The sequence below is a fragment of the Polypterus senegalus genome, chromosome 5, assembly GCF_016835505.1.
Source record: "Polypterus senegalus isolate Bchr_013 chromosome 5, ASM1683550v1, whole genome shotgun sequence".
Lineage (NCBI taxonomy): Eukaryota > Metazoa > Chordata > Cladistia > Polypteriformes > Polypteridae > Polypterus > Polypterus senegalus.
In genome coordinates this window covers 4,010,130-4,023,166 of record NC_053158.1, presented here as the reverse complement: position 1 = coordinate 4,023,166, position 13,037 = coordinate 4,010,130, and the positions used below count along the sequence as shown (strand labels likewise).

General features: G+C 47.0%; 1 protein-coding gene across 2 annotated transcripts in view; it reads right to left on the bottom strand.

Annotated features, from left to right (window-relative positions):
• mmp16b (matrix metallopeptidase 16b (membrane-inserted)) overlaps positions 1-13,037 on the bottom strand; it is a 182,205-nt gene that overhangs the window by 16,339 nt on the left and 152,829 nt on the right. For both annotated transcript variants that reach the window (XM_039754293.1, XM_039754294.1), the window contains one exon: positions 10,057-10,195. In XM_039754293.1, the coding sequence (XP_039610227.1) occupies positions 10,057-10,195 (139 nt within the window). The remainder of the gene's footprint in view (positions 1-10,056; positions 10,196-13,037) is intronic.

Below are 13,037 nucleotides of genomic sequence, written 5' to 3'. Positions count from 1 at the left end.
GTTATCTTTTTTCATTCCTTTATGAAGCTCTTTCAGTTCAGATGATTTTTAAAGTGTCCTCCACAAAGGCACTATATAATCTAAGATCAGACTAATAAGGGAGTGAGAGGACACGTCCTTTATGAAGTTTTTCTAATGAATACCTGCAGGTTTAACTTCCTTCTGTGTCCTTCACTTTTTTTTCCTGACTTCTCACAGTAAATACAGGAAGTCTATTCGGGGGTGGCAAGGGGTTCAGACGGGGGGCTCTGATCATCTGAAACGCCCAGGGTGGGAGGGAAAATAATCTGCGAACTACCAAGTGGGCCCTCGGGTTCCTCAAGGAAATTCCTGTCTTTCTGAGAGCGACTTCTTCTCATGCTCTGCAGGGTCAGCCGTTCCTATGCGGTTGCAGGCAGACTTCCTGTGAAGTGATCTGCCCCCTTTTGCTCTCCTGACAGGGGAAATTGGGGGGCTTTGCAAATAGTTTTGCCTGGCAGGGCCGCAACTTTGTAAAGAGTCGTCTCGTTGTGATGTGTGCCAATAACTGGGTCCCCAGGGGTGTTCTGTGTTGTGACAATGAAGTCAGACGTGGCCTGAAGTGGCAATGAAATCCCCTCTCAGTGCTGCTTTAACCCTTTCCAGTCAGGACTTGGAGCTTCTCACAGTCGGCTTATCATTCCAGTTTGAGAAGTTTGGTTGTGCAGGATTGGAAATCAGACAAACAATCAGAGTATGGAGAGAACAACTCTGGTGACAAGCCTGAATCAGACAGTGTCACAAAGGGGAGGTGACAGGTCAGCATTGCCTTGGCTTTAGGCTTTGGATCATCGTCGTGCTGGAGGGAGAACTGTCGCCCCAGTCTGAGGTGGTGTGCGCTCTGGATTAGCAGGCTTTTCTTCCAGTACCTCCCTATTTGGCTACATTTGTCTTTCTGGCAATTGTCATCCATCTTGTTGTCCCCACAGTGTGACGCTGCTACCGAAATACATCTTCACTGGGGTGACATCAGGCAGGTGATGAGCAGTGCCTGGTCTTGACCAGACATTGCGTTTGAAGTTTTGCCTCATTGGACCAGAGATTCTTTTTCTCCAAGTTCTCAGGGTCCAAGTGGGCTGTCATTGTCATATACTGTACCTTTAACACAAGAGTGGCTTCTGTCTTAAACACCTGATTGAGGAAGTGCTGCTGGGATTGTTTCCCTTCTGGCAAGTTCTTCTATCTCAGTATTGGAGTTCTTCAGCTCTGTTATGGTGACCTTTAGGTTTTGGGTCACCTCCCTAAACCAAGGCCATTCCTGGGTCCCTGGTTCCTCGGTTTGGCCAGCTGGCCAACTCTAACAAGAGTCCTGGTGGTTCCAAACAACTTCTATTTTGCAGTTGTTGTCCTGGAAAGACTCTAAGCTTCAGAAATGGTTTGATCCCTTTGCCTTGATCTGTTCCTCACCACCATTTGATCACAGAGGTCTACAGAGAGTTCCTTGGACTTCATTACCTTGGTTTTTCATCCTGACTTGCAGTGTGAATTGTGGGATCTTCTATACACAGGGACACACGTGGGCCCAACTGGTCCAGAGGTAGGCTCTAATCAAGTCCTAGACACGTCTCAAGGAGGGTCTAAGCAAACTGGAAAGTCCCGAGGAGAATCTGGAGGGCAACAAGCAAAGGGTCTGAATACGTCTAGGAATGAGAGGTGTCGGGATTTCCGGCTTTTGAGTTTGAAGAAATTTGCAAACCTTCAATTTGTCATGATGGGTTACTGAGTGAAAAATGATGGGCATAAATGGCAAATGTTATTCATTTCAATTAAAACCCAAAACACAATAAAGTGCAGGGGTCTGAAGACTTTCATGGTCCACTCTATGGCAGGTGCAGTAAACGTCAAAACCATCAGAACCATCTCAGCTCTGCTGTCATGCCGTTTCTGAAGGTCCTCTTTCTGCTCTTGTTTTTCTTGTACCCCCAAATCCCAACAAAAGACTTTGGTTGTCTTTCTTGTGACATCCAGATTGGTGATGTGGAGTTGAAGGCTCTGTGGTAGCCATACCATCCTTATCAGGATTGCCCTGTTCCTCTTTTGAAGGGGTCTCAATGCACTCTAAGCCATGGAGCGGGTCTTGTAAGTGCTGCTCTACAGATTCTTCATCATTTATTTCACTCAGGTGGCACAGTGGTATTGCTGCTGTCCCGCAGTATGGACACCGGGGTCTTCATGTTCCTCCTGTATCTGCGTGGGTTTCCTCCAGATGGTCCGGTTTCCTCCCACTGTCCGAAAGACGTGCAGGTTCAGTGAGTTGGGGATACTAATTTGGATCTGGTGTGTGTGTACCCCGTGACGGACTGACGTCCTGTCCAGGGTCTGTTCCTACCTTGTGTCCTATGGTAGCTGGGACTGGCTGCAGCACCCCACATGATCCTGGTCTGGATTAAGTGGGTTAGGAAACAACAGGATGTAACAGTTGTATTTGCTGTCAGTGTCTGTTTGTACCTTTCATTGTTTTTATAATAATACGTTAAATTCAGTCTCAAGGGGTTTTCAAACCTGTATGGAGGGACCACCAGATTCAGAGGCTCAATGAGAGCCATAAATAAGAGAGGGTGGTGACCTTCATCCAAGGCGACTTACAACATTTAATTCAATTGGTCCCATTTCTTTGGGTTTTCCAATTGGAGCACAGGCAGGTCAGGTGACTCACTCAGGGTCACACCAGTCCCAGTAGCGGGAAAGTGTCAGTGTTTGAGGAAGCCATTAGATGAGCCCGGGTTTGTCGATACAGAAGGGAAAAGGTTAACAAATGGATGGAGGAGCAAAAGTGACCCCTGGAGAGGGCCTGGTGGACCTGTGAAAAGGGTCTTTGAGGGTCTAAAGGTACGGCTCGGCGAATCCCTCGCTAGCACGAACTTCAAGGGTTTAACGGTGAGAGTTATGGACATTACAAGGACATTTTTCCATTGGATGTTATCACTTTTTAGCACTCAGTCAGTCATTGTATAACCCGCTATATCTTAATACAGGGTCACGGGGGTCCGCTGGAGCCTATCCTAGCCAGCACAGGGCACGAAGCAGGAACAAACACCGGGCAGAGCGCCAGCCCACCGCATGGCACACACACCCACCCACACATTAAGCATAATTTAAGATCGCCAATGCACTTAACCTGCATGTCTTTGGACTGTGGAAACCCAGGCAGACACGGGGAGAACATGCAAACTCCACGCAGGGAGGACCCGGGAAGTGAACCCAAGTCTCCTAACTGTGTGGCATCAGCGCTACCCACTGTGCCACCGTGCCACCCATTATCACTTTTTATATAACTGGAATTTGTGTTTAAGTCGTTTATCTGTCAGGGATTTGTGTAAAAAGAGAAGAGGGGTGTGCTACAGTCTGTAAGTAACAGATTATTTTGTGTGTGTTATGCTGAGTGTGCCATCAGGGATGGACGGACATCATAACCAGGAAAGGGGAAAGTTCCTTACCCTGACGGAAGACCCCAAATGGACAGACATGAATCCTGGCTGAGAGAGAGAGAAAGATGCCTATCTCAAATGAGACTCCCAGGTGGATAGACAGACATCCCAGCCAAAGGAGAGGAAGGTTCATTACCGGATAGGCCATAGCCCCCCACAACTCCAACTTTGTAGTACCTTCCCTTACCAGGATAAATGGGAAGGATTGTCTCAGGGTGAATGTTTATTCCCCCAAGATGCTACATAAGCAGCAGCCTTGGATATCTACACCCATTTGGATACCAGCAGGGAATGCTGGGAATTGTAGTCCAGTAGCAGAATCCTACTTGGGTTCGTGAGGGTGATACACTCCCTGTTATTTGGGACTTCCATATGGCCCAGGAAGTGCTTCCAACAGGTAAAAGCCCGGGCACTGGAAGTACTCCCGGGTCCTCAATAAAAGAGTCCGAGATGGAAAGGCAGGAAGGAACGAAGGAAGGTAACACTCGACTGGAGGAAAGCAGTGAGGTAGAGAGAGTGAGAGCAGGAGAAAGAAGAGGAAACAACTTGCTTATTTGCTTGTACAAAGTTATTGTGTATAATAAACACCCTTTATTTGAACCCGGGACTGTTGTGTAAGTTCGTGATTGGGGTTTGGGGCAGTGTGGCGCCCCCTAGCCCTCACAATGTCTTTCTACAATAACACCATTATCTCTTTGCTTACATTCATCTCTGTTGGTGTGTTCTGTGCTTGTGTGGTGTGGCTAATAAGAAAGTAATGTTGGTCACTGGCACTCCGGTTCATTTATTATTTTGCTTCTTGGCTGCCACTCTAGGGATCGGCAGCTCGTATTATAATCATGCCATCTCGACCGGTAGAAGGCTCTTGAGGAGCGATACAATGAGACTCCACACACACACCCACCCTCTGCATGGCTTCTCAAGATGGCTCTGCCCCTTCTGACAGCATTGCTCTCTCCCGGATTCCTTGTTGCCGTCCCACCAGAATTTTCATTCCACTCAAAGAGACCCCCTAAACCAACATCTCTAACCCAATTAAAAAAAAAGCAAACAGATTGGAATGAAAGCGTCGCCCCGCAGCCCCCTAGCCTTAACTAAACCAACCAGTTGCCTCCCCAGCGAGACGCCCTCTACGCCTTCAGACGCTCGAGATCTTTACAGATCGGGCTGGCCGACAACACGAGGGCGGCCAGGTGATTAATAATTAAAGCTCCACCTCGACGGGGAGCAGACTGTGCCGCTCCTTTTATCCGCGTCCCAACGCCCCTTCCCAGCCTCTCCTGCTGCGTCTGCTTCTTTTGTAGATCCCGTGGGAGAAGCGCCGAGCTTCCCTTCAACATCAAAAGCAGCCCTGGGCTGGTAATGAAGTCGGGCTTTATTCATATCTGGAATTATTAGGTGACTGCATTCGGCTTTTAATTAAACGTAAAAATCTTAGCAGCACGCCTGACCTGACTCACCCGACACAGACGGGAGCGGCCAACAAGAGTGTGCTGTGCTCTGTGGCAGTGCCCACACCTGGCACCTCAATTAACCCATCAGTGACTTTAGTATAACCCCCCCTCCATCCACTGTCAGGCATGGCAAGTGAGTGGGCATCAGAAAGCAAGACTGGCAGTGCCAACCTGACCGCGGTGCCCTCTTGCCTTGATGCTGTCTGTCCTCTTTCCTCTGTGCCTGCATGTGAAAGACCCTCCTGCCCATGGCTTTCTGAATCTCCTTTATGGAAATGGAGGAAAGTGGAACCTGGACGGGCATCCATCTCTTTTATCTCCCTTCCATTCCGCTTCTAGCAACATTAAGGTGAGTGTCTATCATATTGGAAGTAGGAACATTTCTGATGCTCATGGCTTGTCCTCCGCCATCACCTCTCTCTGCCTCAACCCTCCACCTCCTTTGCAACCCCTTTCAGGTAAAGGTGCCAGCCATCGCCAGTCAATGTTCGCAAACGCACGCAAGTCTGCTCCCTTCTGCGCACACCACAATATTCTCCACATTCTCCTCTCTTTCCAATGCCGATGTTCTCAGCCTTCTCACCTCTTGTCCCACCACCTGCCCACTTGACTCCAGACCTTAACATTATCTCTCCATTGCTCATGTCAGGAACTTTTCCTACCCTATCCAAACAGGGCATAATAAGGAAGATATGGAAAAAGATGACCCGTTGTGGTGACCCCTAACTGGAGCAGCTGAAAGAAGAAGAAGAGGGGGCTGCTGCATGATGTAAACGACTGTTGTGTGTTTGTATCGATGTTCTATTTGTATAATATGTGTCAAATCGAGGTCCGCACAACTGATTTGGTAATAAATGTCACTTACTTATTTGAAATATAAGTCTGTGGCATTACTGTGGCTTTGTTCCTGCCTCGCGCCCTGTGCTGGCTGGGATTGGCTCCAGAAGACCCCCGTGACCCTGTTTAAGGATATAGCGGGTTGGGTAATGACTGACTGATTGACATTAGAGGGTCAGCTGAATTTGGACAGTTGGGAGACAAAGTCAGAGAGGTAAGACTGTGTTGGTTTGGACATGTCCAGAGGAGAGATGCTGAGTATAATGAGTGAAGGGTACTAAGGATAGAGCTGACAGGCAAGAGGAGAAGAGGAAGGCCTAAGAGAAGGTTTATGGATGTGGTGAGAGAGGACATGCTGGAGATGGTGTAACAGAACAAGATGATGAGGACAGAAAGATATGGAAGAGGATGATCTGCTGTGGCAACCCCTAATGGGAGCAGCCAAAAGAAGAAGAAGATGGGGCTTCTGGGTTATGTTGATTACGGTTGTGTGTTTGTATCGATGTTCTATTTGTGTAATGTGTGCCAGATTGAGGTCCACACAACTGATTTGGTAATAAATTTCACCTACTTATTTGAAATATAAGTCTGTGGCATTACTGTGATAGAAGAAGAAGAAGAAGAAGAAGAAGAAGAAGAAGAAGAAGAAGAAGAAGAAGAAAAGAAGAAGAAGAAGAAGAAGAAGAAGAAGAAGAAGAAGAAGAAGAAGAAGAAGATCCCAACAGGCCTTACTTAATAAGTGTTCTTCTCAAGAAGCCCACAGCTGACCCATCACAAGTAGGTCATTACAGACCCGTTTCTCTCTCTCTCTCTCTCCTCTCCTTAGATGTTGCGTCTCTAACCAAGACTCATCACTTCTTCTATCCAACAGACCGGGGGTCCCCAACTCCAGTCCTGGAGGGCCGTGGTGGCTGCAGGATTTCATTCTAACCCTTTTCTTAATTAGTGACCTGTTTTTGCTGCTGGGGGATCCAGTGGGCCAATAGGAATGGCCGGAGCAGAGGGAATCTGGGGGAGAGAGACAGACTTAGTGTTCTTTTGAGCAGGAGTCGGGGGCCGAGGCGTCACGTTTGACAGCTGTTCATTCTAAGAGACTTGTGTTTGTTTGCATTGATGGATTAAAGGCCAGAAGTACACATGACCATCATCATCATCAAGTTCTTCCATGTGAACCCTGAATACCATGAGGACTGATTGAGGTCATTGATGTTAGGTAGAATGCCTAGAGAGGGCTGGCTGGGTGGTCTTGTGGCCTCAGAACCCCTACAGACCTTACTTTTATTCAGTGTTAATTAGTGTTCCCTTATTTGAATTCTTATTCATTTTGTCATTTTTCTCTTTCTTCATCCTGTAACGCACTTTGAGCTCCAGCATTTGTATGAAAATGTGCTCAAGAAATAAACGGTGTTCTCGTTGTTGTAACTGCCAGACCAGCAGGAACGTTTCTGCTCCTAGGAAAGCCTGCTGTGCCATCCTGTGCAACTCTGTGACCCAAGCTTGACAAGTGGTACCAGAAGTGGGGTGTTACAATATTCAGTCATGTTCATCATCCACCTTCGCTCATCGACAGACTGAACTATTGAATTCCAACATGTCCTGGGTGCTCCCCGTGGCCGTCAGGGTTTCCTCAGGGTACTTTGGTTTCTGCCCACAGTCCAAAGACAAGAAGGTGAAGCTGACTGGTGTTGCTAAACTCTGTCTAGTGTATGAAACATGAATCCTGCCGACTATTCCATCACAGTGGAGGAAGTGGGTAGACTTCACTTTTAATATTATCCATTAAGATTATACAATTAATAATCGGACATAATAATATCAGAAAATCAATAATCAATACAAGGGTCATAAGACATGGATGTTAGGTGGGCTGGTGATGCTAAATTGGCCCACGTGTGTATGTGTATAAGTGTGTATAAGTGTGTTCTCCTCGTGATGGCCTAGCGTCCTGTCCAGGGATTGTTCCTGTCTTGCAATCTATGCTTGCAGATTCTACAGGACCCTCCTCCAAATAAAATAAGTTTACAGGGTGGATGTACTCTGAGTGTGGTATACGTTGGACAGGCCAGCATGTCTGGCCACAGTTTGAGTTGATTTGAGAGCTGGAATGGGCAGAATGGGTGACCTTAGTGACTTTAACCATTTCGGTTCTTCCAGCTTCCAAACTGCTGTCATCATGGGCTTTCCAAAAGAGTTTACTGAGAATGATGTGAGAAGAAAGAAACTCCAGGTGACATTCCCTCCTAAGGACACACATTGTTGAGATGTTCCCAGCTGGGACAAGTCCTCGAGATTTTAGACAGATAAACGATGCAGGATGGCCGCATTAGGGGGTACTGAAGTGGCCCTCTCATTAGGACATAGTCCTGTTAGCACACTGCCCTACTAATGCCACTAATCCTTCAATAAATGGATCAATCACTCAATTACTTAGAGCAAGCGAAACCGCAGACATGCCAATTATCCAAACAGGGGACATGCCAGAGGTGCCAGCCAATAGGAAAAATGTGAATTATTAATTAGCAAAACCAAAATTTTGGCCCTGGTGCTGCATTCGTTGGAAGGCATCCTGCTTTTGGGGCAAGGCGGGCAGCATTTTGCCATCATGTATTCAGCCTCAAGCATTGCTTTGAAAACTGGAGCCCAAGGCGATTATAAAATCTCTGAGTTTAGAGAAGAGTGAGGGAGCAATGAGTGCCGGAGAATATTAAGTCATTAGTGACGGAGTCATAAAGAAGAGCGGTGACTTATGTGGGCTGGCACTGCACTTGGGGGGTTTGTAGAAAACCTCACACTGATACAAAAATCAATGTAAAGATTAAAGAGGGGAATAGATATGAATGTCGCTATAAAATGGAGAGATTGACAAATATGAAAAGGCGCTATAGAAATAGACGGATGGGGAAGGTGATGGAAATGAAGGGCACTTTATAATACATAGATAGGAAAGGAACATCACTAGATAGATGTGAAAGGCACTATATAATAGATAGATAGATAGATAGATAGATAGATAGATAGATAGATAGATAGATAGATAGATAGATAGATAGTAAAGTCACTATATAATAGATAGATAGATAGATAGATAGATATGAAGGCACTATATGATAGATAGATAGATAGATAGATAGATAGTAAAGTCACTATATAATAGATAGATAGTGTGGGCCCGGTCAGGCTGGAGCCCGCCGGGGCCTTGGGAGGAGGAGAGGAGGGCTTGTGCCTCCAGACGCTTGAGGGGCATCCGTCTTGGTTGTGTAGGGGACCACAGGTACAGGGCTTGGAAGCCCAGCCCTGTAGGGACCCGTGGACACCGCCGGGCGGCGCCCGATGCGGTTTACCCTGTGGTCTTTGGCGGGGATGGAGCCGGCGGGGCGCTTGGAAGACCGGAGGAGGCGTGTGCCTCCTCCAGACTGAGTGGGGGCGTCCGTCCTGGTTAGGCAGGGGCCTGGGTACAGGGCTTGGAAGCCCAGCCCTGGGGACCCGTGGCCACCGCCAGCCGGCGCCGTGCCTAATTATCCGGGAGCCCGGCACTTCCGCCACACCAGGAAGTGCCGGGGAAGACTTTGTGGCGCCGGAGAGCCGCCAGGAAAGCAGCCGACACTTCTGCCACGGGCGTGGCTAAGAAAAAGAGGCGGAAACACCTGGGGCTCATCCGGGGCATTATTAGGGCGCCTCCCTCCAGTCATTTGGTGGAAGTCGGGAGGAAGAAGGCGAGCTCGAGAGAGGACAGGAGGCGGCCAGAGGAAAGGCACAGTGACTATGGGCCCTGGACTTTGGGGGATTGGTGCTGAAGGCACTGGGGTATCGTGAGTGCACGTAACTTAAGAACTTGTATATATATTGTAAATAAACAGTGTGTGGAGCAAAATATATGAATCCGTCTGTCTGTGCTGGGGCCAGCGTTCACAATAGATAGATAGATAGATAGATAGAGATTATCTCACATGTGCACATAATTGACAGTTTAAGGGCTTTGTTAATTGTAATCTAATTTGTAAATTATTTCTGTGAAGTTTTCCAGAATGTGGTTAATAACATAAGCCTAACTGAACGTGACACCTTCTGCTATGTGACCTCATGTTAATATTTCATACCCACAATCCTCTATGTATGTGTTTTCCTCTCATTTGCTCATATTTGTTCCTACAGCCCCAAAGTCAGTTTCAGACACAACACGCGAGGCGAGTCAATAGCTCGTAGTCATCTCGTTCAATCAAAAAATTCATGACATAACAAATGTGGTGACAATGAAAGTTCATAAGCACTGGTGTCCATATTTTGGACTCATCTTTAGGTATCCCTAAGTCTTCACATACCTTTGAAAAATACGAACTTCCCTTCGCTGTTCTCGTACACCGCGTCGATACTGGGTGGCAGGCCTCGCCAGAAATAGGTGATCTGCATGGGGTAGCCGTCCATCACTCGGTTGTTCCTCACCCTCCAGAACCACTGATCCTACAAGAGGAAGAAAACACAGTGAGGACACTGGTCACAATCTCGAGGACAATGAGAGCAGCACCGCACCAGCTTCTTTTATTTCTTCTCCATTGGTGCTGAGGCCAGGAGTTATGTTGTGTTTTCTGAAGTTCATTGGTGACTTTCATGAACTTGTTTGATTATTGGTCAGCTAGCACAAATACTAAAGGACACTATATTAAAAGAATTTTTAATTGCCTAATTAGAGAAATCAATGAAAAGAAAATCAAACTAAAATCACAGACCACCAAGGCTCTGTCACAGTAATGCCACAGACTTATACAGTGCATCCAGAAAGTATTCACAGCGCATCACTTTTTCCACATTTTGTTATGTTACAGCCTTATTCCAAAATCGATTAAATTCATTTTTTTCTCAGAATTCTACACACAACACCCCATAATGACAACGTGAAAAAAGTTGACTTGAGATTTTTGCAAATTTATTAAAAATAAAAAACTGAGAAATCACATGTCCATAAGTATTCACAGCCTTTGCTCAATACTTTGTCGATGCACCTTTGGCAGCAATTCCAGCCTCAAGTCTTTTTGAATATGATGCCACAAGCTTGGCACACCTATCCTTGGCCAGTTTCGCCCATTCCTCTTTGCAGCACCTCTCAAGCTCCATCAGGTTGGATGGGAAGCGTCGGTGCACAGCCATTTTAAGATCTCCAGAGATGTTCAATCGGATTCAAGTCTGGGCTCTGTCTGGGCCACTCAAGGACATTCACAGAGTTGTCCTGAAGCCACTCCTTTGATATCTTGGCTGTGTGCTTAGGGTCGTTGTCCTGCTGAAAGATGAACCGTCGCCCCAGTCTGAGGTCAAGAGCGCTCTGGAGCAGGTTTTCATCCAGGATGTCTCTGTACATTGCTGCAGTCATCTTTCCCTTTATCCTGACTAGTCTCCCAGTTCCAGTTCCATGATGCTGCCACCACCATGCTTCACTGTAGGGATGGTATTGGCCTGGTGATGAGCGGTGCCTGGTTTCCTCCAAGCATGACGCCTGGCATTCACACCAAAGAGTTCAATCTTTGTCTCATCAGACCAGAGAATTTTGTTTCTCATGGTCTGAGAGTCCTTCAGGTGCCTTTTGGCAAACTCCAGGCGGGCTGCCATGTGCCTTTTACTAAGGAGTGGCTTCCGTCTGGCCACTCTACCATACAGGCCTGATTGGTGGATTGCTGCAGAGATGGTTGTCCTTCTGGAAGGTTCTCCTCTCTCCACAGAGGACCTCTGGAGCTCTGACAGAGTGACCATCGGGTTCTTGGTCACCTCCCTGACTAAGGCCCTTCTCCCCCGATCGCTCAGTTTAGATGGCGGCCAGCTCTAGGAAGAGTCCTGGTGGTTTGAACTTCTTCCACTTACGGATGATGGAGGCCACTGTGCTCATTGGGACCTTCAAAGCAGCAGAAATTTTCTGTAACCTTCCCCAGATTTGTGCCTCGAGACAATCCTGTTTCGGAGGTCTACAGACAATTCCTTTGACTTCATGCTTGGTTTGTGCTCTGACATGAACTGTCAACTGTGGGACCTTCTATAGACAGGTGTGTGCCTTTCCAAATCATGTCCAATCAACTGAATTTACCACAGGTGGACTCCAATAAGCTGCAGAAACATCTCAAGGATGATCAGGGGAACAGGATGCACCGGAGCTCAATTTGGAGCTTCATGGCAAAGGCTGTGAATACTTATGTACAGGTGCTTTCTCAGTTTTTTTATTTTTAATAAATTTGCAAAAACCTAAAGTAAACTTTTTTCACGTTGTCATTATGGGGTGTTGTGTGTAGAATTCTGAGGAAAAAAATGAATTTAATCCATTTTGGAATAAGGCTGTAACATAACAAAATGTGGAGAAAGTGATGCACTGGGAATACTTTCCGGATGCACTATATTTCAAATAAGTAAGTGACCTTTATTACCAAATCAGTGGTGTGGACCTCAATCTGGCACACATTACACAAATAGAACATCGATACAAACACACAACAGTAATCAACATTACCCAGCAGCCCCCTCTTCTTCTTCTTCTTCTTCTTTCGGCTGCTCCCGTTAGGGGTCGCCACAGCAGATCATCTTCTTCCATATCTTTCTGTCCTCATCATCTTGTTCTGTCACCCCCATCACCTCCATGTCCTCTCTCACCACATCCATAAACCTTCTCTTAGTCCTTCCTCTTCTCCTCTTCCCTGGCAGCTCTATCCTTAGCACCCTTCTCCCTATATACCCAGCATGCATCTCTCCTCTGCACATGTCCAAACCAACACCATCTCGCCTCTCTGACTTTGTCTTCCAACCGTCCACCCTAAGCTGACCCTCCAATGTCCTCATTTCTAATCCTGTCCATCCTTGTCACACCCAATGCAAATCTCAGCATCTTTAACTCTGCCACCTCCAGCTCTGTTTCCTGTGCCACCGTCTCCAGACTTTGTCTCCCAACCGTTCAACTTGAGCTGACCCTCTAATGTGAGTCAGTCAGTCATTAATCAACCTGCTATAGCCTAACACAGGGTCACGGGGGTCTGCTGGAGCCAATCCCAGCCAGCATAGGACACAAGGCAGGAACAAACCCCCGGGCAGGGCGCCAGCCCACCGCAGGGCAACCCTCTAATGTCCTCATTCCTAATCCTGTCCATCCACGTCGCACCCAATGCAAATCTTAACATCTGTAACTCTGCCACCTCCAGCTCTGTCTCCTGTGCCACCGTCTCCAGCCCATGTCACCCAGTAGCCCCCAGTTTTAGGAAATGTGCATGACGTAAGAAGAAGTGATTGATTTATGTTAATCCATCAGCAAGTTAATTATCATTGTTGCCTTTGG